Here is a 25,812-nt window from a genome sequence, read left to right on the forward strand (position 1 = left end):
AAATGTATACTCTGCTACTTAGTGAAATTATGGACTCGGAGTTGTTACTAAGAAAAGGACATTTTAACACACTGAAACTCAGTGAAGTTGTGGTTTAGTCACTAAATCGTGTCCGCCTCTTGTGACCCCAGGTTCCTCTGTCCATGGGATTTCTCAGGCTAGAATGCTGGAGTGGCCTGCCATTTCTTCCTCCAGGGGATCTTCCCATCCCAGGGATTGAACCCACATCTCCTGCACTACAGGCAGCTTCTTTACCGCTGAGCCACCAGGGAAGCCGCTCAGTGAAGCTTGCTTTCTTTTGAAACTGCTTTTATCATTCACATTCTTACATTCATGTTAATAATTAACCATTCCCAGTGAAGAGTTACCTGGCAAAAGTGGCAATGTCTGTTATTGATGTAGCTGGCAGGAAAACTTTTCTACAACTTGAAGTTCATACGTACATAAAAATTTTGAATATTTCCATCACCTCAGGAAGTTTCCTTGGGTCTCTGTCATTTCCCCCTACCCAGCAATCATTGTTTTGTTTTCTTTTGTCCTTTCATTCCTTTTCTTCTAGAGCCTATCATGTTTCAGATAGGCTAACGACAATAGTTTCATAGCTGGCAATTGGGAGCTGTAGAAATTACTGATTCCCAACTGTTGGAGTATTTTAAGTTTATAACCTCAAAGCAACAAAAATTTGTTGAGAAGCTCCTAGCCACTCTACACCACACTAGGCACTAAGTTGTATACAAAATGTAGCATGGCCCAAATCTGGAGAATCTGGCATTTTTTGCTCCTGTAAGTTCCCTGGGAGGGGAAGGACTCCTACCATTCAACCTCAGCAGAATTCTAGATTCAGAGGAAGCCTGTTAACATATAATAATGCAGGATATAAAGATCTCTACAATTTGCTCCTAAAATCTTCAGTTAATGAAATTTTATTGAAAATCTGCAATATAGCTTCTCTGAAGAATTTGCAAGTGCAATTGTTGCCTTTTGTCTACGAATACATGCATGACAGCAACCCTTCTTAGTGTTGGGTTTGGTTTGTTTGAGAGAGGTTTCTTGGTTCTGTTTTTAAGAAAGCAACTCATTCACATTTTAAATTTTAGAGGTATAAAAGGTCTATAGTGACATATCTCTCACCCTTTCCCCCCTGGAGCCAGGACTGCTTTCTTCAGGTAACCAATGTATATCCTTGCATAGATATTTTTTACATGTCTGTATCTATTAATGTCATGTATATGAAATGTATATTATGTATAACTGTGCAGGGGTTTTCCTTCCTTTTATACAAATGGCAATGTACCATAAGCACTATTCTATAGTTTCCTTTTTTCTTTCAGAGATCGTTGCATATCTTTAAGTAAACAACATCCTTATTCTTTTATACCATAATTGATGACTAGGTTACTTCCACTCTTTTACTGTTACAAATATGCTACAGTGAGTAACTTTGTACATAAACCTGTATGCATTTGTGCAGGTAAATTGAGGATTAATTCCCAAATGTGGATGTGCTGTATCAAAGGAGTATGTACTTGAGTGGTTCTGATAGGTTTTGTCTGCTTACTTTCCATAGAGATGGTACTGATTTATACTTCTTCCAGTGAAACACATAGGTATATTCCCTGCCACGCTGTCTTCAACCTTTTCAATTTCTGCTGTTCAGATAAGTGGAAATGGAATCCCAGGATAGATTTTTAATGTACATTTCATTTATCATGAATAAGGCTGAGCATCTGTCCATGTGTTTCAGAGTTGTCTTTATTTCCTTTTCAGTGAACATTCTGTTCAGTTCCTTTGCCCATTTCTTCCCTGGTGGCTATTGGTCTTAATGATCTGGTGGGTTAGAGTAGGGATAACTGCCCTTTGTTGGCACTAGGAATTGCAAATATTTTTTCTCATTTTTTTAATGTGCATTTTGAGTTTGCTTTTGGTAGTCTTCACCATTCAGATTTTGTTATGTAGCCAGATTTCTGAGTTTTTATTAGATGGCTTTTGGATTATAGGTTATGATTATTTAATGGTTTTTGGATTGTAGATCATGATTATTTAATGGCTTTTGGATTGTTGAAACATTTTGAGGGAGGCAGGGTTTATTATTCTCAAAATTTGAAGAGGAGTGGAACAGAGAACAGCATGGGAACCTAAGTGGGGAAATGGAAAACTTGTCAGAGTCAGGGCCTCCCTTACAATCCTGCTGTTCAGTTTGATGCAGATCTCGAGTACTGGTGTATCAACAGAGTTCTTGTTCCAGACAGCAGAAACAGACTGGTTAATTTAGGCAGAAAAGGGAAGCGAGGGTCCAGGTAGAAGGTTCAAGAAAGATCGGTTCCAGGAAGATAGGTTCAAGGTTCCAGGTAGAAGCATTTAGCTGGCCAGATAGTCATGGAAATTACAGACAGATGAAGCTTGAAATCTTAAGTTAACCAAAGGCTGATGAGGAAATAGCTGATGTGAAATTATTTAGAGTTCTTATTATACTTCCCTTTCATGTAAAAATTACAGCCTTATTAAAGAAGATGAACTACTCTGAAAAAGTTTCATATTTTATTTGATATGAGATACTTTATTTATGAGATACTTGAATGATGAGTTTTATCAACATCTTTCATCAAAGATGCGTTATTTCTAATATGTGCTGAGATGAGATGATTTCCAGTCTGTCCATTACAGCATCTTGAGTTTGCTGTAAGACGGATAACGGGGCGTTTAGCAGTTTTATTCAGTGTTATTCAGTGTCTATGGTTTCTATGGGAACAAACTTCACATTGACCTGGATTCTCTGAGCCTTTTTTTCAGCATGTAGTTATTTCATAACAAAGAGCCTGATTTTATTATTACCAATTTCATTTACAATTGTGCTACAGTGCAGCATATGTGTTTTTACTCTCTGCAATAAAACCCACAGGTTTAAGGGGAGAAATATGAGGTTGGGGCACCACACTGAAAAACTTCATCACTGTACATAAAAAATCATAGGAACCTATCTGCACATGTTAATTGGCTAAAAGATACATAAATACTGAAATAAGTAGGGCATTGTACCTTTTAAAAGTCCTGAAGTTTGCTGTGGAAGTGGAATTCAGAAGAATTGCAGCCTGTGAGTTGTTCTAAAGTAACAGTAGGAAGGTGATAATACAAAACCAGATAGGTATGGGTGCTGCTCTCAGACACATGGGGTGAACTGAGGTCACTGGAAATGTTTTGAGATGTGCCCATGTGTGTTTTGAGGCTTCAATCAACTGGATGCAGTTTTTTGTATTCACCTAGTCTATTTCATGGACACTTTGCACTCCAGTTGTTCCCTCTTAGATGCATTGGAACAAGTTTACGTCTCTAAAATCAAGCGTAGTAGTACAACTGACTGTATTTTTACTAGAACAACTCAGTAATATATATTTTAGCTGGAAATTAATATTTGACTTTATAATATTAAAGAAATGGTTTGAAAATGATCTTTCTTTTAAAATTAGGTATATTATATTACACTATATACCTTATTAAATTGGGATATCTCCATTTGAAGGATTTGGAAGTGAAACACCCTTCATTAAGGAAATAGAGTAATACTGTACTGGCCCTTTGATTGATTGATGGAAGCCCTTGCTGCTGCTGCTCCTGCTAAGTCACTTCAGTCATGTCTGTCTCCTAGCGACCCCATGGACTGCAGCCTACCAGGCTCCTCCGTCCATGGGATTTTCCAGGCAAGAGTACTGGAGTGGGGTGCCATTGCCTTCTCTGGATGGGAGCCCTTACTGCAGGTTAAAATCAGTTTGAAGTATATATACACACAGTGAAATATTATTGTCATAAAAAGGGATGCTATTCTGGTTTGTGCTACAGTATGGATGAACCATGAAAACTTAATGCTAGATGCAATAAGCCAAGCACTAAAGGATAAATATTGTATGGTTCCACTTATATAAGATACCTAAAATAGGCAAATGCATAGAGACAAAGTAGAACAGAGATTACCAGGGGCTAAAAAGGAAAGGTGATGGACTGTATGCTTTATTGGCTACAGTTACTGTTTGAGATGATAAGAATGAAGTTTTGGAAGTCATAAAGTGGTGATGGTTGCATAACATTGTGAATGTACTTAACACCACTGAATTGTACACTTTGAAATGGTTAAGATGATACATTTTTATATGTATTTTATCACAATAAAAAGTTATTTCATCTGTTATTTGTATCTTCAACATTACTTGTGGATACCACTAATTGTACAGAGATACTGTAAATACTTATAAACATTGGTCAGACTGAGGATGTGACTAGTTTCCTTTCTCTTGTCAAAATTTGAGTGCCGATTTGAGATGTTCCTTCTAATACCTAGCAATTATGTATCTTTCTAAAATTTCACCAATTCCTTTAAGAAAGTTAGAATTTCTTTTTCTTTTAAGGGTAAGCAGAAAAGCATTTGTTAACCTGAATGTTTACATATTTATCTAATCAATTGCTTTGTATTTGAGGGATAGGCCAAAGTATCCTGGAATTTCTTCTGCAGTGTTAGAGAATCCTTGAAATGTTGAAACTCTTGACTATCGTACTGCATTTCTGTTGTATTAGAAAAAAAATCTTCTGTTAAGTATTTGTCAAGGAAATAATTTGAGTGAATTAGCTTTTCTAGTGATTTCTAATAATTATAATAATTGAGCAGTACTCTTAAGCTAGGTCAGGGGGAATTCGTTTTTTTTTTTTTTTTTTAAGAAATAAATTCTATCACAAGTGGTTTTCTCAGCTTTTCCATGTGATGAAATGTTTGTTTTTACTTATCTATATGTCTTCTAAAATGTTATCTAATTGTATTTCAGGTTGCAACAAGGACAGTGTCCGAGCAGGCTGTAAAAAATGTGGCTACCGTAAGTAGATTAAAGAATAGCATTTTGTGCAGTGAGTCATTGCCTCTTTGGACAATGTGATTTAGCATCCTGATTTCAGGGCCTTGGGCGTAGTCCTTTAGCTCTGTGATTTGTCTTGGGCTTGCAGAAAATTCAGAAATCCCTCTGTCAGCACTTCTATTCCCCTGCCATGGACCCAGTGACAGGTAGCTCTGTATCTGGTGACTAGCAAAGATGTCATGAAGTACAAGTATAGTAGATTTAGGAGCTTGGAGAAAGTATATTCCAGAAAAAACTATATAGACTCTTAACCTTTTATTCCTTATCCCTGCAAATACTAGGTGAAGAGGTGAGCAGTGGAAACGGTTTATGAAAGGTTTTCCTGTTGATTGAATTAACTCTGTATAAAGGTGAATTTGGTCTGCTGAAACCTTGATTTAAACAGCTCCATTATGATTAATGAAATGGAGTGAAAAAGTAAACTTCAGCATGTGCAATTATGCAATCTAAATTTGTACTATGTACTGTAAACAAATATCATTTCTCTATATAAATGTGACAATTCCTAAAGCCTTGATAACAGCTCTAACAGTGGCATTACACTGTTTTCTAAGTTGTTTGGAGAAAATGCAAATGAACCTGGATTGTTGATACTCTAGTTCATAGCAGAGTTATTTTGTAACGGAATAAAGATGTTCTTGTATGGGAAAAAAATTTACTTTTAAAATCATGTAATAAGAGAATACTTGGGGTATGAATCTCCAAGGGCTAAGAATAAAAGCATGCTGGGAGAACGAAGTCACATGCCTCCAAGCAACAACTGAAACCTGGTTCAGTTGAAGCTTGCCAACAAAGCTAGTGGAGGTGATGGAATCCAGTTGAGCTATTTCAAATCCTGAAAGATGATGCTGTGAAAGTGCTGCACTCAATATGCCAGCAAATTTGGAAAACTCAGCAGTGGCCACAGGACTGGAAAAGGTCCATTTTCATTCCAATCCCAAAGGAAGGCAATGCCAAAGAATGCTCAAACTACCACACAGTTGCAGTCATCTCACACGCTAGTAAAGTAATGCTCAAAATTCTCCAAGCCAGGCTTCAGCAATACATGAACTGTGAACTTCCAGATGTTCAAGCTGGTTTTAGAAAAGGCAGAGGAACCAGAGATCAAATTGCCAACATCCGCTGGATCATGGAAAAAGCAAGAGAGCTCCAGAAAAACATCTTTTTCTGCTTTACGGACTATACCAAAGCCTTGACTGTGTGGATCACAGTAAACTGTGGAAAATTCGGAAAGAGATGGGAATACCAGACCACCTGACCTGCCTCTTGAGAAACTGATATGCAGGTCAGGAAGCAACAGCTAGAACTGGACATGGAACAACAGACTGGTTCCAAATAGGAAAAGGAGTACGTCAAGGCTGTATATTGTCACTCTGCTTATTTAACTCATATGCAGAGTACATCATGAGAAATACTGGTCTGGAAGAAGCACAAGCTGGAATCAAGATTGCCGGGAGAAATATCAGTAACCTCAGATATGCAGATGACACCACCCTTATGGCAGAAAGTGAAGAAGAACTAAAAAGCCTCTTGATGAAAGTGAAAGAGGAGAGTGAAAAAGTTGGCTTAAAGCTCAACATTCAGAAAACGAAGATCATGACATCTGGTCCCATCACTTCATGGGAAATAGATGGGGAAACAGTGGAAACAGTGTCAGACTTTATTTTTGGGGGCTCCAAAATCACTGCAGATGGTGATTGCAGCCATGAAATTAAAAGACACTTACTCCTTGGAAGGAAAGTTATGATCAACCTAGACAGCATATTAAAAAGCGGAGACATTGCTTTGCCAGCAAAGGTCCGTCTAGTCAAGGCTGTGGTTTTTCCAGTAGTCATGTATGGATGTGAGAGTTGGACTGTGAAGAAAGCTGTGTGCTGAAGAATTGATGCTTTTGAACTGTGGTGTTGGAGAAGACTCTTGAGAGTCCCTTGGACTACAAGGAGATCCAGCCAGTTCATTCTAAAGGAGATTGTTCCTGGGTATTCTTTGGAAGGAATGATGGTAAAGCTGAAACTCCAGTACTTTGGCCACCTCATGCGAAGAGTTGACACATTGGAAAAGTCTCTGATGCTGGGAGGGATGGGGGGCAGGAGTAGAAGGGGACGACAGAGGATGAGATGGCTGGATGGCATCACTGACTCGATGGACTTGAGTTTGAGTGAGCTCCAGGAGTTGGTAATGGACAGGGAGGCCTAGCCTGCTGCAATTCATGGGGTCACAAAGAGTCGGACACTACTGAGTGACTGAACTGAACTGAACTAGCAAAAGTGGGCATGTAAGTATACATATCCTTCATATGAATAAAAACTCCTGAAGAATGTGTTCGCGTGCAAGAAATGAGCACAATGAAGTCTTTTCTCTTTTTTAAATTTGCTTATATTTATTTATACTTTATGTCTTTCAATCCTTGTTAATTTCATTTCTTTATTTAAGATTTAAGTTTAGGAGTGCATACATAGGGAGTAAGCCCACAGTGAAAACCAGAGAAGACATACCTAATTGAGGCTAGTGGTTATGAGGAGAGGTTAGAGGGGTCAGCTAGTGGTTTGTGGAGGAAGGGCACGCAGAGGACTAGTCAAGTTTCTGGTAACAGTCTGTTCCCTAACATGAAAGATGCAGCTATTTACTTTATTAATTCTCTTTCAACTGTAAGTATTCATTTTATATACTCTTCTCTAGTCTTCTCTATGTGTGATACACTTAATAATAAAGCTTGTTTGAATTTTTACATTAAAAAAGACTTAAGGAAGTTCTATATATATAAATGCTATATTCACTTCAAAATCTAGAATGGATTTCCTAGTCTGTCTACTAATATCAGTTCGTCTACTTGGACCTCTTTTAACTTAAGACTTGTAGGAAAGCTTAAAGTAAAGAGCTAGTCTGAGCCAGGTTCCAATAGTTTTAGTGGATGGGGGTGTTGTACAGCCACAGAGGGCTGAATCGGAGCGTGTGTTAGTTGCTCAGTTGTATCCAACTCTTTGCAATCTCATGGAATGTAGCCACCAGGCTCCTCTGTCCCTGGGATTCTCCAGGCAAGAATACAGGAGTGGGGTAGCCATTATCTTCTCCAGGGAATCTTCCCGACCTAGAAATCGAACCTGAGTCTCCCACATTGCAAGCAGATTCTTTATCATCTGAGCCATCAGGGAAGCCCAAAGGGGAGCCTAGGAGACTGCTACTTGGAAGCAGTGATAAGAAGTGGGGAGCATGCTAATAACACTGAGGTAAGCTGTAGAGAGGCATCTTCAGGGAAGAGCCAGCTATCCCTTTAAAAAAGTGGTAGAGGGAGAATTCTGAGCACAGTTTGTCCACAAGGGATTGCGTGTTTCAGCAGCTGTCATAAAATGATTGGGAGATACACGGGTGATGATTAGTTAAGTCAGAGGAACAGAAAGAGCAATGTATGGGTGAGACTTCAGGAAAGTTACAGGAATACAGAGGCCTGTACTTTTGGGTAGGAATAAAAATAATAGGGATGTGAAGTTTGGGGGAAATTAGGTGGGTTTAACAATTCAGAAGTTTATAATGTAGCTCTTATGTTCTCAAAACTCAGGACCTAAGATAGAGACAGAGCTTGGTTAAATTCATTGCATTTCATTGCTAAAACAACCCTGTGAGGTAGATAGATTTCAAGGTGGCTAGGTGGTAAAGAATCTGCCTGCAATGCAGGAGATACAAGTTATATGCCCAGGTCAGGAAGATCACCTGGAGAAGAAAATGGCAACCCGCTCCAGTATTCTTGCCTGGAAAATCCCATGGACAGAGGAGCCTGGCAGGTTACAGTCCATGGGATCACAAAGAGTCAGAGATGACTTAGTGATTGAGCACACACACATTTTTAGGAATATTCAAAACCATTGCTCTGGCACCTAGGTATAGCTTTTACACAGCTGGCAATAACTAGCTGTGTGACTTTAGGCGAGTTACTTAACCACCCTGTGATTCACTTTCCCTTCTGTAAAATGAGATTATAGTACTTATTTCCATAGACTTGTTATAAAGATTAAATTATCTAATACAAGTTCTAGATCTATGCTTTGCCATAGTTATTCTTCAAAAGTCAAGAGGATTACTCTGTTGTTAAGTAGGAAAACTGGGAATTGAAATCTGGTTATTTGTAAGACTTTATATACTATGCCATGGTATTTTTTCCCCATTCAAAAAAATTGTGGTAAAATACATATAACATAATTTGCCATTTTAACTCCTTTTAAGTATACAATTCAGTGGTGTTAATTACATTACCAGTATTGTACAACCATCACTCTCAGTTACAAAGCTTTTTCATCACACCAAACAGAAACTCTATAAATATTAAGCACTAACTCCCCACTCCTCCCTTCTGCCAGACTCTGGTAACCTCTAATCTATTTTCTATTTCTATGAATTTGGTCATTATATATATTTCATGTAATTGGAATCATGTATTTGTCCTTTTGTGTCTGGTTTATTTCACTTAGCCTAATGTTTTCAAAGTTTGTTCATGTTGTAGCACATATCATAACTTCATTCCTCCTTATACTGAATGATATTTCATTGTCTTAGATATACCACATTTTCTTAATTCATTTATCTGTTGATAGACACTTGGGTTATTTTTACCTTTTAGCTATTGTGAATAATGAGCAATGAATATTAATGTGTACACATCTATTTGAGTCCCTGTTTTCAATTCTTTGGGGTCCATAACTAGGAGTGGAACGCTGGGTCATATATGTTGAGCTTCTTGAGGAGCTGCCAAACTCTTTTCTACAGCAGCTCCATCATTTTATATTCCAACAGAAATATATCAATATAAGAGTTCCAGTTTCTCCACATTCGTGCCAATATTTATTTTCCTTTTTCCTATTTTTTTTTTGAATTGTAGCCATCTCAGTAGATATGATGTGGTGGCTCATGATTTTCATTTGCATTTCTCGAATGACTAATTATGTTGTGTATTTTTTCATGGTCTTATTGGCCATTTATATATCTTCTTTGGAGAAATGTCTATTCAGTTTCTTAGCCCATTTTTTATTTGAGTTGTCTTTTTGTTCTGGAGTTGTGGGAATTGTGTATATACTAAATGCTAAACCCTATCAAATAAATAATTTGCAAATCTTCTCTTCCATTCTGTAGGTTGTCTTTTCACTTTCATAATTTCTTTGCACAAATGTTTTAAATTTTGATGAAATCCAACTTACCAGTTTTATCTTTTGTTATTTTGCTGTATAGTGTTTTACATGTAAGGATCCATTGCCAAATCCAAGTTAAAGAAGAATTACCCCATGCTTCCTTCTAAGACTTTCATGCTTTTAGCTCTTGTATTGTAATGGTCTTCGATCCATTTTGAGTCAGTTTTTGCATATGATGTGACATGAGGAATTCAACTTCATTATTTTGCATGTGGAAATCCTGTTCTCCTAGCACTGTCTGTTGAAGAGACTATTCTTTCCCCACTGAATAGACCTAACAGTTTTGTCAAAAAGCAATTGGCTATATACGTGTGGGTTTATTTCTGGACTATTTCATTGGTTTATGTGACTATCCTTATTACTATATATCACCCTGTTTTGATTTCTATAGCTTTGTGGTAAGTTTTGAAATCAGGAAATATAAGTCTCCCACCTCTATTCTTTTTCATAATTTTTTGGCTATTCAGGGCCTCTTGTATTTTTGTATAAATTTAAGGGTCTGTTTTTCCATTACTGAGTAAGCCCCATTACTTTTTGCAATCAGCTGGAAGAAGCACAAGCTGGAATCAAGATTGCTGGGAGAAATATCAATAACCTCAGATATGCAGATGACACCACCCTTATGACAGAAAGTGAAGAAGAACTAAAAAGCCTCTTGATGAAAGTGAAAGTGGAGAGTGAAAAAGTTGGCTTAAAGCTCAACATTCAGAAAACTAAGATCATGGCATCTGGTCCCATCACTTCATGGGAAATAGATGGGGAAACAGTGGAAACAGTGTCAGACTTTATTTTTGGGGGCTCCAAAATCACTGCAGATGGTGACTGCAGCCATGAAATTAAAAGACGCTTACTCTTTGCAAGGAAAGTTATTACCCAACCTAGACAGCATATTCAAAAGCAGAGACATTACTTTGTCAACAAAGGTCCGTCTAGTAAAGGCTATGGTTTTTCCAGTGATCACGTACGGATGTGAGAGTTGGACTGTGAAAAAAGCTGAGTGCCGAAGAATCGATGCTTTTGAACTGTGGTGTTGGAGAAGACTCTTGAGAGTCCCTTGGACTGCAAGGAGATCCAGTCAGTCCATCCTAGAGGAGATCAGTCCTGGGTGTTCATTGGAAGGACTAATGTTGAAGCTGAAACTCCAATACTTTGGCCACCTCATGCGAAGAGCTGACTCACTGGGAAAGATTGAGAGCAGGAGGAGAAGGAGATGACAGAGGATGAGATGGTTGGATGGCATCACCGACTCAATGGACATGAGTTTGGGTGAACTCTGGGAGTTGGTGATGGACAGGGAGGCCTGGTGTGCTGCGGCTCATGGGGTCACAAAGAGTCGGACACGACTGAGCAACTGAACTTAGATGTTATAACTTTGAAATGTCTCTACATATCTGTGGTCAAAATTTAAGTTTCTGATCATCTAAGAATTTTTCTGCTCATTGTCTCCTGAGAGTCTATTTCGAAAAGAACTCACAAGAACTATATTTTGGAGTAATTTCCTAAGTTTGTTCACTTATGTTCCCCAACTGAAAAAAAAAAAAAAGGAAGTTTTTTTTGTAGCTTCATAAGCAATGTGTCTTATTATCAGTTTAGGGTCAGTTTCATTAAAGCAAGACTAAAAAGGATGTGAGACAAAGACTGCTGCCAGTGTGATTATTATTTAAGTAATTTGTTTATATTAAATAATAATGACAGGGTAAGATGTTTGGATGTCAAGCTAGTTTAAGTAAAAGAAAAATTGTATCATCAGAAATTCTGATCAAAATGGCAAGCTAAACCAACATAGAAAGTCCTCTGTTTGGCTCCAAACACAGATAGATGCTGGATAAAAATATAGTAACAACAAAAATTAAAATAACCTAGCTCAAAAGCATAAAAGGAGAATTGCCACATGTTAGAAAGTAAAAGGAGCTCAAAGCCAGAGTAGGAAATGATAGCTGAAAACAATGAGGTTCACAGGCCTCCTGGGTAGACTTTTATGGAATATGGAATGAAGCTTTAGACCTCTGCAGGATCACAGCATGGCTGGAGTGAAGGCTCTTGGTTAAAGCCAGACTGCTCAAAAAAGCAGTGAAGCAGGAATTACAGAAATTCCATTTACTCTCTAGGGGAAGTGATGAGAAAGTTCACTGTGTTTAACTTCCTATAAAACAATTATTAGAGGAAAAGGAATAATTCAGAATTGACAGCCCAAGCTTACACCACCTGTAGGTATGAGGAGTAAATTTACACTGCCTCCAATGAGGCAGAAACTAGCTTTCCAAGCTAAGAAATTAATGTGAAAAGTAAGTCTGTTATCAAGTTAAAAAAGTAAGTCCAGCTACATGCCATTATTAGTGAAACTACTTAGAAAACTGAAAACTACATAGGAAATTTCAAAATAAAGGGATGGAGGAAAAAGAGCAGATAGATATTAGGTTGAATATTGTTGATATTAAACAGTTTTACTCATGAAAATGGTAATTTCATATGATTCAACTAATAACCAAAAGAACAACTAGTAGAGCAATTATAATGTTAGACTTTTGAGGCAAGAGCAGTTCTAATCAAACAAGAAGATAAAATAATGATTTTGACTATACCTATTAATATAATGTCAAAACATGTATAGCAAAAATACTACAAGGAAAAATGGACAAATATATAGTGATAAAGGTACTTAAAAATTACACTATCAGAAACTATTACACAAAAAAGTAAGATGGAGTTTTGAACAGCAAAATAAACATAAAAGCCTCTCTTCAACAAGTAGTGATGTATTCTTTTAAAATACATTCCAAGTTTTTCCCCAAATTTACTACAAGATAGGCCATAAAAGAAATCTTAGTAAATACTGAAACACTGATACCATACAGACAAACACTAAAACACTGGTTTACCATACAGATACTTGCTGATAACAGTGTAACACACTTAGAAATCAGCAATAGCATAATCTGAAAGCTCCGTATGTTTGGAACCGAAAAGAACATTTGAATGATTCATTTGGAAGGAAATCACAACCAAGAAAATTTGTTTTCAGCGGTATGGCAGGTTGGACCCTACTATAAACAACTAAGAAACTAGTATAAAATATGCAATACATATTAGATATATTAGTATGCTAGGAGAAAATACAGAATTCATGAATACTTAGAGACTAGCAACCAAAGGAAAGCAGAAAGTCTAGGAGGTGTTGAGGGTATTTGCTGAACCCAGAGTTCTTGAACTTCTATTTTTGTGTATTGACTGAGTTCAGGGAATAAGGCAAGGCCCAGGACCGGGCCCAAGATTGGTACTTTCCTAGGAGATGCTCTCATATGAGTCTAAGACTTCCAGAAGATTTTATCCTTGAGTAAGAACTAGGAATAAATCCTAGAACAGGGTTGTAGTGAATTGATAGTGGGTTGTGAAATAAATTATGTGGTTTCTATCAGCATTCATATCTTTTGAGTATCAAATGTCATAATGCTTCATGTAATTTTTGTTTTAATTTTTGTGAGTTAGTGTGTATTTGCATATGAACATATATATTAATACACTTGATTGCATTGTTATTTTTTATCATTAGTCAGTCCTAGTCAAAAAAATTTCAAAGTTACTGCCTTAGAGAGGCATATGTGCACATTTAACTACACATTTCATAATTATTATAATAGCAAAATGCTAGAAGCAACCTAAGATCCTATCAGTAGTAGAAAGGGTAAACATATTTTTATACAATGGAACATTATTCATCAGATACAATGAGATAATTACATCTACTTATATTCGCATTGGAGAAGGAAATGGCAACCCACTCCAGTGTTCTTGCCTGGAGAATCCCAGGGACATGGGAGCCTGGTGGGCTGCCGTCTATAGGGTCACACAGAGTCGGACACGACTGAAGCGACTTAGCAACAGCAGCATGTTAGCATAGTGGAGAAGGCAATGGCACCCCACTCCAGTACTCTTGCCTGGAAAATCCCAGGGATGGGGGAGCCTGGTGGGCTGCCATCTATGGGGTCGCACAGAGTTGGACACGACTGAAGCGACTGAATCACAAAACATAATATTGAATGGCAGAAACAGTTAAAGAATGATAGCTAAGTATAATTGAGTTTATGTTAAAAAATAATAATATGATATTCTGAAAATATCGATACCAACTTCAGTATAACCAACTTCTGAAAACAAAGAAAATGGAATGGGTTTGGGGCAGGGGTCCAAGGCATGGTGCAAGCTCTCCAGCTTTGTGTGTGTGTGCACGTGTGCAAGCCTTTCACTTAAAAAAAATTATAAGTGAATAAAGCAAAATGTTAACATGCAGGTGATAGGTACTTAGATATTGTGATATTGTTTCATCTCCAGGTGTTTATAATGTTTGATTTTTTAATTGCATCATGCAATAAGTAGATGACTGTTGTAGTTTTCTTATAGGGAGAATCTTTAAGGACTGAATATTATTGTTAGAATTAAAATCATAAGTATTCTTTCGAACAACATGTTCAATTATTTTATTATGACACCTTTAGTTAGGTGAAAGCTGTGTAATGAAAAATGTAATAGTAAGATGAGAAGCAAAAAGATAGGGGAAAGAAATTAAATATAGGAGAAAGAAATTAAATATGAAATCTAAAGTTGAGAATATTTACATTAATTCAATATTCTAAAATCCATAAGATGTAACCAAAAAAAAATATTTATTGAATAAGAAGCCCTGTTAAAAAAAGTTCTTTTTTCATTCAGGTAAAGCAGATGACCACTCACTGAATAAAAGTTAAAACTAAATATTATATTATTAAATTGCAATTGTTGCTTAGTGGACAAACAAAGCAAAAAATATGTAATGTATCTGTAGCTTTGTCATTTTCATATTTCTTTGTTTTAATTAGCTGGTCACCTGACTTTCGAATGCCGCAATTTTCTCCGAGTAGATCCCAAAAGGGATATAGTTTTGGATGTCAGCAGCACAAGCAGTGAAGAGAGTGATGAAGAGAATGAGGAACTGAATAAACTGCAGGCATTACAAGAAAAAAGTAAGCAATACTTTTTTTTCCCTCCAGCGTTAAAGGTTGTTTTTAAATATCTGTTGTTCTGTTCTATTTGTCATTAAGATAGTTTGCATCTTACATAAGAAGTATTGCATGGGTAAGGAAATAGGCCGAACGTTGTAAGTTACTTGCCAAAAATCAAACAATTGGTCATTGATAGAACCAGCAGGCAAGTATGTTTCTAATTCTGCAACCCAGATTTTATTGTGTTTTGTTTTTCCATCTCACTGGAATGTATCACATGGTACAGAGTCTAAAGGATTGGATCATCAAATCACACTGATTAAAATAAGAGATCTTAGCGGTATCAAGGTTTAGTTGACCCTTGAACAACATGGCTTTGAATTGTATGGGTTGACTTTCATACAAATTGTTTCAGCATTACATACCAGAATAATAAACAAGCTGCAGTTGATGGAATTCACAGATTCAGAACCATGCATATGGAGAAACTGTATATGTGGAAAGCCAACTGTAAATTATACTTGGATTTTGGACTGCAAAATTACAGAAAATTTATTTCCTCACAAAATTTATTTCCTAACCCCTATGCCACTCAAGGGTCAACTATAACTTTATGTATGTGGATGACCATGTGGCATGGCAAAGCAGCAAGAGTTCTGGGACGACAGTACAACCTCCTAGTTTCCCACTCTGGCCACGGTTAATGTAAAAGGTTTCAACATTTCTTACACAAAAGAGTCGTTTTGGTCATGAAACACCTTAATTTTATGCCCAGATAGTTACATTTCCCAGGGATTATGGATTTATGCCCTATAAATCCCTAGATTCCAGGGTTACTTACCATAAACAGTCCTAGACCAACCAAGTACATTCAGCTATATGCAATCTATAAATAAGGATTCTTCTGCCAACAGCTTGATCACAGACTTCGAACTTTCAGAACTGTGAGGAAATAAATTTCTGTAATTTGGCCATATACCACCTCCTCCCCACTCACCCAGAAAAGGATTTTCTGGCTAGCAACTACTAGTAATTTATTTCCAGGAAATCTATCATTAGCATGTTTATAAAGAAATTTGACCAAGTTACCTTTTTTCTTTCCTGAGGCATCCTCCTTTCCCCTGCAAAAGAGAACAAATTTCAGACCAACTGTTTAACCATTTGTTTTCCATCTTGTGTGTAAAATGACCTGTCTTTGCAGTGGGGTTTTTAAGCATAAAATATGATGCCATATGTGAAAATATTTTGTAAACTACAAAATGCCATATTGTTAGTTGTCACACAGAAGCAAAATGCAGCTTATTTGAATATGGGTTAAGGCATGGAGTGAGACAGATACAAAAAGGTTAAACTTGTTTTTGATCATAAGAGAACGATAAACACCTTAAAATTTTTTAACCTTTCCATATAATGTCCAGTGAAGGTAAGTGGAAAAAGTCAAATGCCAGGGTACTGGGACAAGCTGAGAAGGCAGAAGAAGGGTAGCATCCCAAAGAAGGCAGGCGAGAGTGACGGAAAATATGAGTCTATACAACTTCAGTGATAGCTGCTTAAATATATATGTTTTTTCTTTTGCTCCCTACTGAAACAACACTAAAATAATAACAGAAGAATTTTTTAAAGACCCAAATTCACAAGGACAAAGAAAACAAGAGTCAGAAAATTTGGGTTAGTGATAATGGACTCACACTTTAAGAAAGCTCAACCCTTTAACAGTGTGGAAAGCTGAGAAATAACCTGAGTATCCACTCTAAAACCCCCTAAAATCTTGACAGTGAGTATCCTTGGTTACCTCTGAAAGTGAGAGTGTAAGGCTGGAAACAGGGAGTGCTTAAAAGCCTGCAGCAGTTAATGCTCCATTCCCTCCCCCTGCTCTGTGAAGCCCTGTCGTCTCAGCAGACTGCCACAGGCCTATTTCTAGACAGGGTCAGATCAACAGTCTTTAAACTGGGACACACCAAACCCAAATGAAGATATTCAAGTTAAAGGTTAGATGCAGAATGGTGAGAGCCTTCTAGCCATCTTCACCTATTGGTTCCCAGTCGTATATCACTCAGGCAGAAGATCTGAAGATACATCCCTGGGGAATCTGACCAGCCAAAGAAGAAAGAAAGAAGGATATTGACATTAGGGATCCTTCAAAGACAAGATCTCACCAGATGGCCAGTGAAGTCTGGTCTTCCAAGTTTTGCTTGCTAAAAGCTTCCGGTCAGCTTTTTAGACAGTGAGGAGTGCTAAATTTCTGCAGAAGGATTCTCACATGAAGTATAGATTCCAAAACACAAATAAAAAATCAACTTGAGAAATACAATCTGTAGAGGGAGAAAACTTAGCAGAATAATAAATATTTAGTTTCATACAAAGATAAGATATAGCATGCATGAATATGAATAAAACCAGCAAAAGGGCTTTTGAAAATTAAAAATTAAGATGGAAAACTTGATAGAGTTGGAAGGTAAAGTTGGAAAAAACAAAGAAGAGCAAACTGAGAGAAAAAAGATAGAACAATTGAAGGGTCATTCTTGAAAATACTTCATTCAAATGAATCCCAGAAAGAGAAGAAATAATTTCCAGATGAAAAGGTTTAACAAGTACCAGGCACAGTGTTAAAAATATCCCACAGAAAGGTACACTATAATGAAACTTAAATGTATGCTAGAAACCGAAAGATATAATCCAGACTTCCAGATTTGAGAATAAGGCAGGTCACAGGTGAAGAATCAGGAGTCAGAATAGTTGTGTACGTCTCTAAACCAATATTGGAAGCTAGTAGAATGTGGATCATGCTTTCAATTGTTGAAGAAAAGTTATATCCAAGTTAGGATAATATACCCAACCAAATTCTTAATCAAATGTGAAAGTACAGTAAAGATATTGTCAGACATTCAAGTCTCAAAAAACAATTTACTTGTCACTCTTTCTCAGAAAACCTCTGGAATAAGTGTTCTACCAATGTAAGGGAATACACTAAATAAAGGAAGACAGGAATGTAGGGAATAGAAAAGAAGGGAAATTTGTAGCATGCTGGTAAGGAGATATTCCAGAAGGACAGCTGCACCAAAAGGGAGAGTAGTCAAGCCACATAGGAGCACAACAGAAGATTCTAGGAGAGAAAGCCTAAGATCCTTAATCCCACAAGGATACTTTCTATCCCTTTCACCTATACTGCCCTATTTTTAAAAAGACAAATGCATAAGAGTTTAGAATTAGGAAGAATCTTTAGAACAAATAATTTAAAAACCTAGTTTTGTAGAAAAAGAAAATGAAAACAGGTGACTTTCCAAAATCACTCACCGGTCACAGTAGAGCCAACAGTTCTTGCCATGATCCAGGTTTCTTGCCTACTTGTCCTGTAGTATTTTTATTACAATGTGCTGCTCTCCTACCTCAGATATCATCCAGTCTGTTGGTTCTTGACCTTTTTGTCCTTTATCACATCAATCTTGAAGGATAAACTACACTTCCATCATGAATAGTGGTTTGTTCTAGAGGTGATTTTTCAATCAGAAGACCAGGGACAGGTCCACTCTGGGAGAAAGGGGAGGAAGTACCATATAATAGCCTCCAGGACAGAGAGTAGTTGGTGAAGCTTCATTATTAGCATCAGCTTTCTGGCTCAGATGGTAAAGAATCTGCCTGCAATGAGGCAGGCCCAGGTTCGATCCCCAGGTCAAGAAGATCCCCTGGAGAAGGGAATGGCTGCCCACTCCAGTGTAGTAGGGCTTCCCTGACGGCTCAGGTAAAGAATCCACCAGCAATGCTGGAGACCCGGGTTCGATCCCTGGATTGGGATGATCCCCTGGAGAAGGGAGTGGCTACCCAATCCTGTATTCTTTCCTGGAGAAAGCCATAAACAGAAGAACCTGGTGCACTACAGTCCATGGGATCACAAAGGGTTGGTCACAACCGAGCGACTAACACATACGCAAAGAAGGGACCCATATTTATTTCGTGATCACCAAATGGGATCCCAGTGTTGTTCTTCAGTTGCTAAGTCATGTCCAGCTCTTTGCTATCCCATGGACTGCAGCATGCCAGGCTTCCCTGTCTTTCAGTACCTCCTAGAGTTTGCCCAAACTCATGTCCATTGAATCAGTGATGTTATCTAACCATCTAATTCTCTGCCACTCCCGTCTCCTTTTGCCCTCCTCACTCTTTCCCAGCATTAGGGTCTTTTCCAATGAGTCAGCTCTTCGCATGAGGGGGCCAAAGTATTGGAGCTTCAGCTTCAGCCCTTCCAATGAATATTCAAGGTTGATTTCCTTTAAAGACTGACTGGTTTGATCTCCTGCTCTCTAGGGGACTCTCGAGAGTTTTCTCCAACACCATGTTTTGAAAGCATCAGTTCTTTGGTGCTCAGCCTTCTTTATGGTCCACGTCTCACATCCGTACATGACTGCTGGAAAAACCATAATTTTGACTGTATGGACCTTTGTCAGCAAAGTGATATCTCTGATTTTTAATATGCTGCCTAGGTTTGTCATGGCTTTTCTTCTGAGGAGTAAGCCTCTTTAAATTTCATGGCTGCAGTCACCATCTCCAGTGATTTTGGAGCCCAAGAAAACAAAATCTATCATTGTTTCCACTTTTTCCAATCTGTTTGCCATGAAGTCGTGATCTTAGTGTTTTGAATGTTGAGTTTTCACTGTCTTCTTTCACTCTCATCAAGAGGTGCTCCAGTTCCTCTTTGCTTTCCGCTATTAGTGGTATCATCTGCATATTTGAGGTTTGATGTTTCTCCCAGCAATCTTGATTCCAACTTGTGAGTCATCAGCCCTGCATTTCACATGATGTACTCTGCATAAGTTAAATAAGCAGAGTGACAATATACACCGAAAAAAACATGTCCTTTTCAGCATAGGGGATTAGAATGCAAAAGTGGGAAGTCGAGAGATATCTGGAGTAACAGGCAAATCTGGTCTTGGAGTACAAAATGAAACAGGGCAAAGGCTAACAGAGTTTTGCCAAGAGAACATACCTGTCATAACAGACACCCTCTTCCAACAACACAAGAGACAGCTCTACACATGGACATCACCAGATGGTCATTACCAAAATCAGATTGATTATATTGATTATTTTCTTTGCAGCCTAAGACGGAGAAGCTCTATACAGTCAGCAGAAATAAGACCTGGAGCTGACTATGGCTCAGATCATGAGCTCCTGATTGCAAAATTCAGACTTAAATTGAAGAAAGTAGGGGAACCCACTAGACCGTTCAGATACGACATACATTAGTTCAGTTCAGTCACTCAGTTGTGTCCGACTCTTTGCAACCCCATGAATCGCAGCACGCCAGGCCTCCCTGTCCATCACCAACTCCCGGAGTTCACTCAGACTCACGTCCATCAAGTCAGTGATGCCATCCAGCCATCTCATCCTCTGTCGTCCTCTTCTCCTCCTGCCCCCAATTCCTCCCAGCATGAGCGTCTTTTCCAATGAGTCAACTCTTCGCATGAGATGGCCAAAGTACTGGAGTTTCAGCTTTAGCATCATTCCTTCCAAAGAAATCCCAGGGCTCATCTTCAGAATGGACTGGTTGGATCTCCTTGCAGTCCAAGGGACTCTCAAGAGTCTTCTCCAACATCACAGTTCTAAAGCATCACTTCTTCGGCACTCAGCTTTCTTCACAGTCCAACTTTCACATCCATACATGACCACTGGAAAAACCATAACCTTGACTAGATGAACCCTTTGTTGGCAAAGTAATGTCTCTGCTTTTGAATATGCTGTCTAGGTTGGTCATAACTTTCCTTCCAAGGAGTAAGCAAGCGTCTTTTAATTTCATGGCTGCAGTCACCATCTGCAGTGATTTTGGAGCCCCAAAAAATAAAGTCTGACACTGTTTCCCCATCTATTTCCCATGAAGTGATGGGACCAGATGCCATGATCTTCATTTTCTGAATGTTGAGCTTTAAGCCAACTTTTTCACTCTCCACTTTCACTTTCATCAAGAGGCTTTTTAGTTCCTCTTCACTTTCTGTCATAAGGGTGGTGTCATCTGCATATCTGAGGTTATTGTTATTTTTCCCGGCAATCTTGATTCCAGCTGGTGCTTCTTCCAGCCCAGCGTTTCTCATGATGTACTCTGCATATAAGGTAAATAAGCAGGGTGACAATATACAGCCTTTCGGACTCCTTTTCCTATTTGGAACCAGTCTGTTGTTCCATGTCCAGTTCTAACTTTTGCTTCCTGACCTGCATATAGGTTTCTCCAGAGGCAGATCAGGTGGTCTAGTATTCCCATCTCTTTCAGAATTTTCCACAGTTTATTGTGATCCACAGAGTCAAAGGCTTTGGTATAGTCAATAAAGCAGAAATAGATGTTTTTCTGGAACTCTCTTGCTTTTTCCATGATCCAGCGAATGTTGGCAATTTGATCTCTGGTTCCTCTGCCTTTTCTAAAACCATACATACATGCATCAAATCTCTTACAATTATACAGTGGAGGTGACAGATAGATTCAAGGGATTAGGTCTGGTAGATGGAGTGCCTGAAGAACTATGGACAGAGGTTCATATGCTGTACAGGAGGTGGTGACCAAAACCATCCCCAAGAAAGAGAAATGCAAGAAGTCAAAGTGGTTGTCTGAGGAGGCCTTACAAATAGCTGAGAAAACAAGAGAGGTGAAAGGAAAAGATATACATAACTGAATGCAGAGTTCCAGAAAATAGCAAGGAGAGATAAGAAAGCCTTCTTATATGAACAGTGAAAAGGAATCCCAGTAACCCCTACCCAAATAAACCATAGATTGGGGTCTGAAGCACACAGAGGAAGGGAGTGTAGAATCTGTGGTGGTTAGTTCCATTGATAATTTGATGATGATGTTCAAAGCCTCTGAAAGGGTAAGTTCTCAGTGTGAGTGACTGAGTGCATTCTTGACCAACACCCTTTAGATAATCCTAGGGGCTCCTTGAATTCTTTCTTAGTCCTTAGAGCTAGAGAGATCTTATTCCCACTCTCTTGAATATTGTAAGTTTTTTTTTTAATGATATAATACAATTAAAATAGCCAGGAGAAAGCAAATAGTTTTTAGTGTACTTATATAAGTCCTTTGTTAGATGCCTGGTTTACAAATATTTTATCCCAATATGTAGCTTGTCTTTTCATCTTCTTAATAGATGTTTCACAGAGCAATAGATTTTAATTTTTATAAAGTCCAATTTATTAAGTTTTCCTCATAGATTATGCTTTGCTTTCAAGTGTAACATTTTACCTATCTCTTGTTCTCCTTTACTTTTTTCTAAATTTTTATAGTTTTATATTTTACATTAAGTCCTTCATCCATTTGAATTGATTATTATATAAGATATGAAACTTAGAGCACTTAGTATTTTGTTTAAGAATAAATAATTGTTCCAGCACTGTTCATTGAAAGGCTGCCTTTCCTTCATTGAATTTTTTGCTTTTGCCAAAAATAGTTGATCATGTTTGTGTGGGTTTGTTTCTGAATTGTCTATAATGCTCCATTGATCTGTGTGTCTATCCCTCCACCCATTCTTGATTAATATAGCTAAAGTTGGTGGGACTGAGATTTCTACTTTATTCTTTTTCAAAATTATTGCAACTATTCTAGTTTCTTTTCCTTTCCATAAAAATTTTGAATAATGTTTTTATGTGCAAAGAATCTTGCTGGGATTTTGATACTCATTGCATTAAGCATGTTTATCAATTTGGGGAAAATTGACACCTTCACTGTGTTGAGGATTCCAACCCACAAATATAATGTGTCTCTGTAATTATTTAGATCTTTGATTTCTTTTCTTATCACTGTTCAGTTTTCAGCATATAAATCCTACATGTTTTATTAGATTTATATATATAAATATTTCTTTTTTGAAAAATTGTAAATGATTTTTTTTTTCATTCTCTGCATGTCCATTACGAGTATATAGAAATGCAGTTTATTTGTGTATGTTTATCTTTTATCCTTGTTGAACTCACTGATTATTTCTAGGAGTGTTTGGCAGATTCCTTGAAATTTTCTATGTCAACCATCATGTCATCTGCATATCAGAACGGTTGTACTTCTTCCATTCTGATTTGTAAGCCTTTTATTTCCCTTTCTTGACTTATTGTTGGGCTTATTGTTGTGGCTAGAACTTATAGTACTATATTGAGAAAGAGCAGTGAGAGATGAATTCTTACCTGGATTCCAACCCTAGGGGACAGAAATGTTCAAACCTTAGCAGTTAGCTGTCAGTTTTTCTGTAGTCACTCTTTATCAAGTTGAGGAAGTATCCCTCTATTCCTATTTTGAAAGAGTTTTTATCATAATGGGTGTCAGATTTTGCCATATGCATTTTCTGTATCAGTTGATAGGATCCTACAGTTTTTCTTTAACCTGTTAATACGGTTCAGTTCAGTCGCTCAGTCGTGTCTGACTCTTTGCGACCCCATGAATCACAGCACAGCAGGCCTCCCTCCCTGTCCATCACCAGCTCCCGGAGTTCACCCAAACTCATGTGCATCGAGTGGGTGATGCCATCCAGCCATTTCATCCTCTGTCATCCCCTTCTCCTCCCGCCCCCAATCCCTCCCGGCATCAGAGTCTGTTCCAATGAGTTAGCTCTTCGCATGAGGTGGCCAAAGTATTGGAGTTTCAGCCACAGCATCACTCCTTCCAATGAACACCCAGGACTGGTCTCCTTTAGAATGGACTGGTTGGATCTCCTTGCAGTCCAAGGGACTCTCAAGAGTCTTCTCCAACACCACAGTTCAAAAGCATCAATTTGTCGGCACTCAGCTTTCTTCACAGTCCAACTTTCACGTCCATACATGACCACTGGAAAAACCATAGCTTTGACTAGACAGACCTTTGTTGGCAAAATAATATCTCTGCTTTTTAATATGCTATCTAGGTTGGTCATAACTTTCCTTCCAAGAGGTAAGCGTCTTTTAATTTCATGGCTGCAGTCACCATCTGCAGTGATTTTGGAGCCCCAAAAAATAAAGTCTGGCACTGTTTCCACTGTTGCCCCATCTATTTCCCATGAAGTGATGGGACCAGATGCCATGATCTTCGTTTTCTGAATGTTGAGCTTTAAGCCAACTTTTTCACTCACCTTTTTCACTTTCATCAAGAGGCTTTTTAGTTCCTCTTCACTTTCTGTCATAAGGGTGGTGTCATCTGCATATCTGAGGTTATTGATAGTTCTCCTGGCAATCTTGATTCCAGCTTGTGCTTCTTCCAGCCCAGCGTTTCTCATGATGTACTCTGCATATAAGTTAAATAAGCAGGGTGACAATATACAGCCTTGACGTACTCCTTTTCCTATTTGGAACCAGTCTGTTGTTCCATATCCAGTTCAAACTTTTGCTTCCTGACCTGCATATAGGTTTCTCAAGAGGCAGGTCGGGTGGTCTGGTATTCCCATCTCTTTCAGAATTAATATAGTAGATTACATTAATTGATTTTTGAATATTCAATCAGCCTAGCATACCTTGAATAAGTGACATTTGGTCATGGTGTATAATTTCTTTTTAAATATTAAATACTGAATTCTCTTTGTTAATCTTTTGTTAACAGTTATTTATATCCATGTTCATGAGAGATGTTAGTCTTTTTTTCTAATTTTGTACTATTTTAATATGATTTTGGCATCAGAGTAACCTTAGCTTTGTAGAATATTGAGAAAGGTTTCATTCTCTTCTGTTTGTTAGATAAGATTATATAAAATTTGTATTAATCCTTTGAATGTTTGGTATCACAGCCTCACAAGGGAGGAAGTCTGTGTTTTCCACTCAGCCTTTGATGATGTGGGTGGTGCCACATTTTTTTCTGTGGTGTTTGCCTGGAGAATGGCAATTATTATCTAAAAGCTTCCTGTCACTATGCTGTCTCTTTTTTGGTCCTTGACTAGAAGGAGCAGATTCTTGGTGGGGCGTTTTTGTCTCCACCTGTTGACATTGCCAGGTTGCCAGCTTTGTAGTTCTTAAGTCTGTGCTGTATGAAGCAAAAAGACATTTCAGGGAACTCAGTACTGGGTCATTTTCTAGATTATACAAGAACCCTAGCTAGTGTCTGCCTTTTCACCTGTCAGTCTTATGCTTGTTTTTGTTATGTCTGGGATGTGTAGTTATACTTAATGAGAGGAATAGGAAAAATATGTCTACTTCATCTTCCTAGAAGCAGTTCAACTGATTTTTTACAAAGGTGAAAAGGCAATTCTGTGTAGAAAAAGTCTTTTCAGCAAATAGTGCTAGAATAAATGAATATTTTTAAAAGTGTTAAGTGAAATAAGTAAGTTGAAAAATATTATATATGCTACATTTTTCAAATGAGAAAAAACTTGAGACTTACATGTAACTTTATTTGTATATGTGAATGTATGTTTGAATTTAGTTATGTATAGAGAAAGCCTAGAAGAATACACACCAAATTGTGTATTTAAAAATCAAGCTAGAAAATAGTGTGTATTCTCTCCGTCCTAGATACTGACAACATAAATATTAGTGGTTATTGTCCCATTACCCTAGGATTTTGTGATCCTAATTTTGCTTGAAAAGGAAAATTTTTTTAAATTATACATGATTGTGTTGTTTCATTTCTTAAGGCCTGAAATAGTACCCACCAAACTGTCAACATTGATTAGGAATTAGAAATGAAATACTTGAAGTTTTTAGTAAATATACGTAGTTGATTTGAAATTTTTATTAAAAACATAGTGTTTTTATTAGATTTTTAATGAGTAAAAATAATCAAGAAAGGGGACATTGTTACAAGAAAAGTGCAGATCCTGACCAGTGAAATTCACCAACCAA

The 25,812-nt window shown here is 37.7% G+C and overlaps 1 protein-coding gene across 1 annotated transcript in view; it reads left to right on the forward strand.

The window, feature by feature from the left end:
• SREK1IP1 (SREK1 interacting protein 1) overlaps positions 1 to 25,812 on the forward strand; it is a 33,676-nt gene that overhangs the window by 4,953 nt on the left and 2,911 nt on the right. Inside the window, exons 2-3 of the mRNA XM_068990754.1 lie at positions 4,809 to 4,856; positions 14,926 to 15,069. Of these exons, the coding sequence (XP_068846855.1) occupies positions 4,809 to 4,856; positions 14,926 to 15,069 (192 nt within the window). The remainder of the gene's footprint in view (positions 1 to 4,808; positions 4,857 to 14,925; positions 15,070 to 25,812) is intronic.

Source organism: Capricornis sumatraensis, chromosome 18, assembly GCF_032405125.1.
Source record: "Capricornis sumatraensis isolate serow.1 chromosome 18, serow.2, whole genome shotgun sequence".
Classification (NCBI taxonomy): domain Eukaryota; kingdom Metazoa; phylum Chordata; class Mammalia; order Artiodactyla; family Bovidae; genus Capricornis; species Capricornis sumatraensis.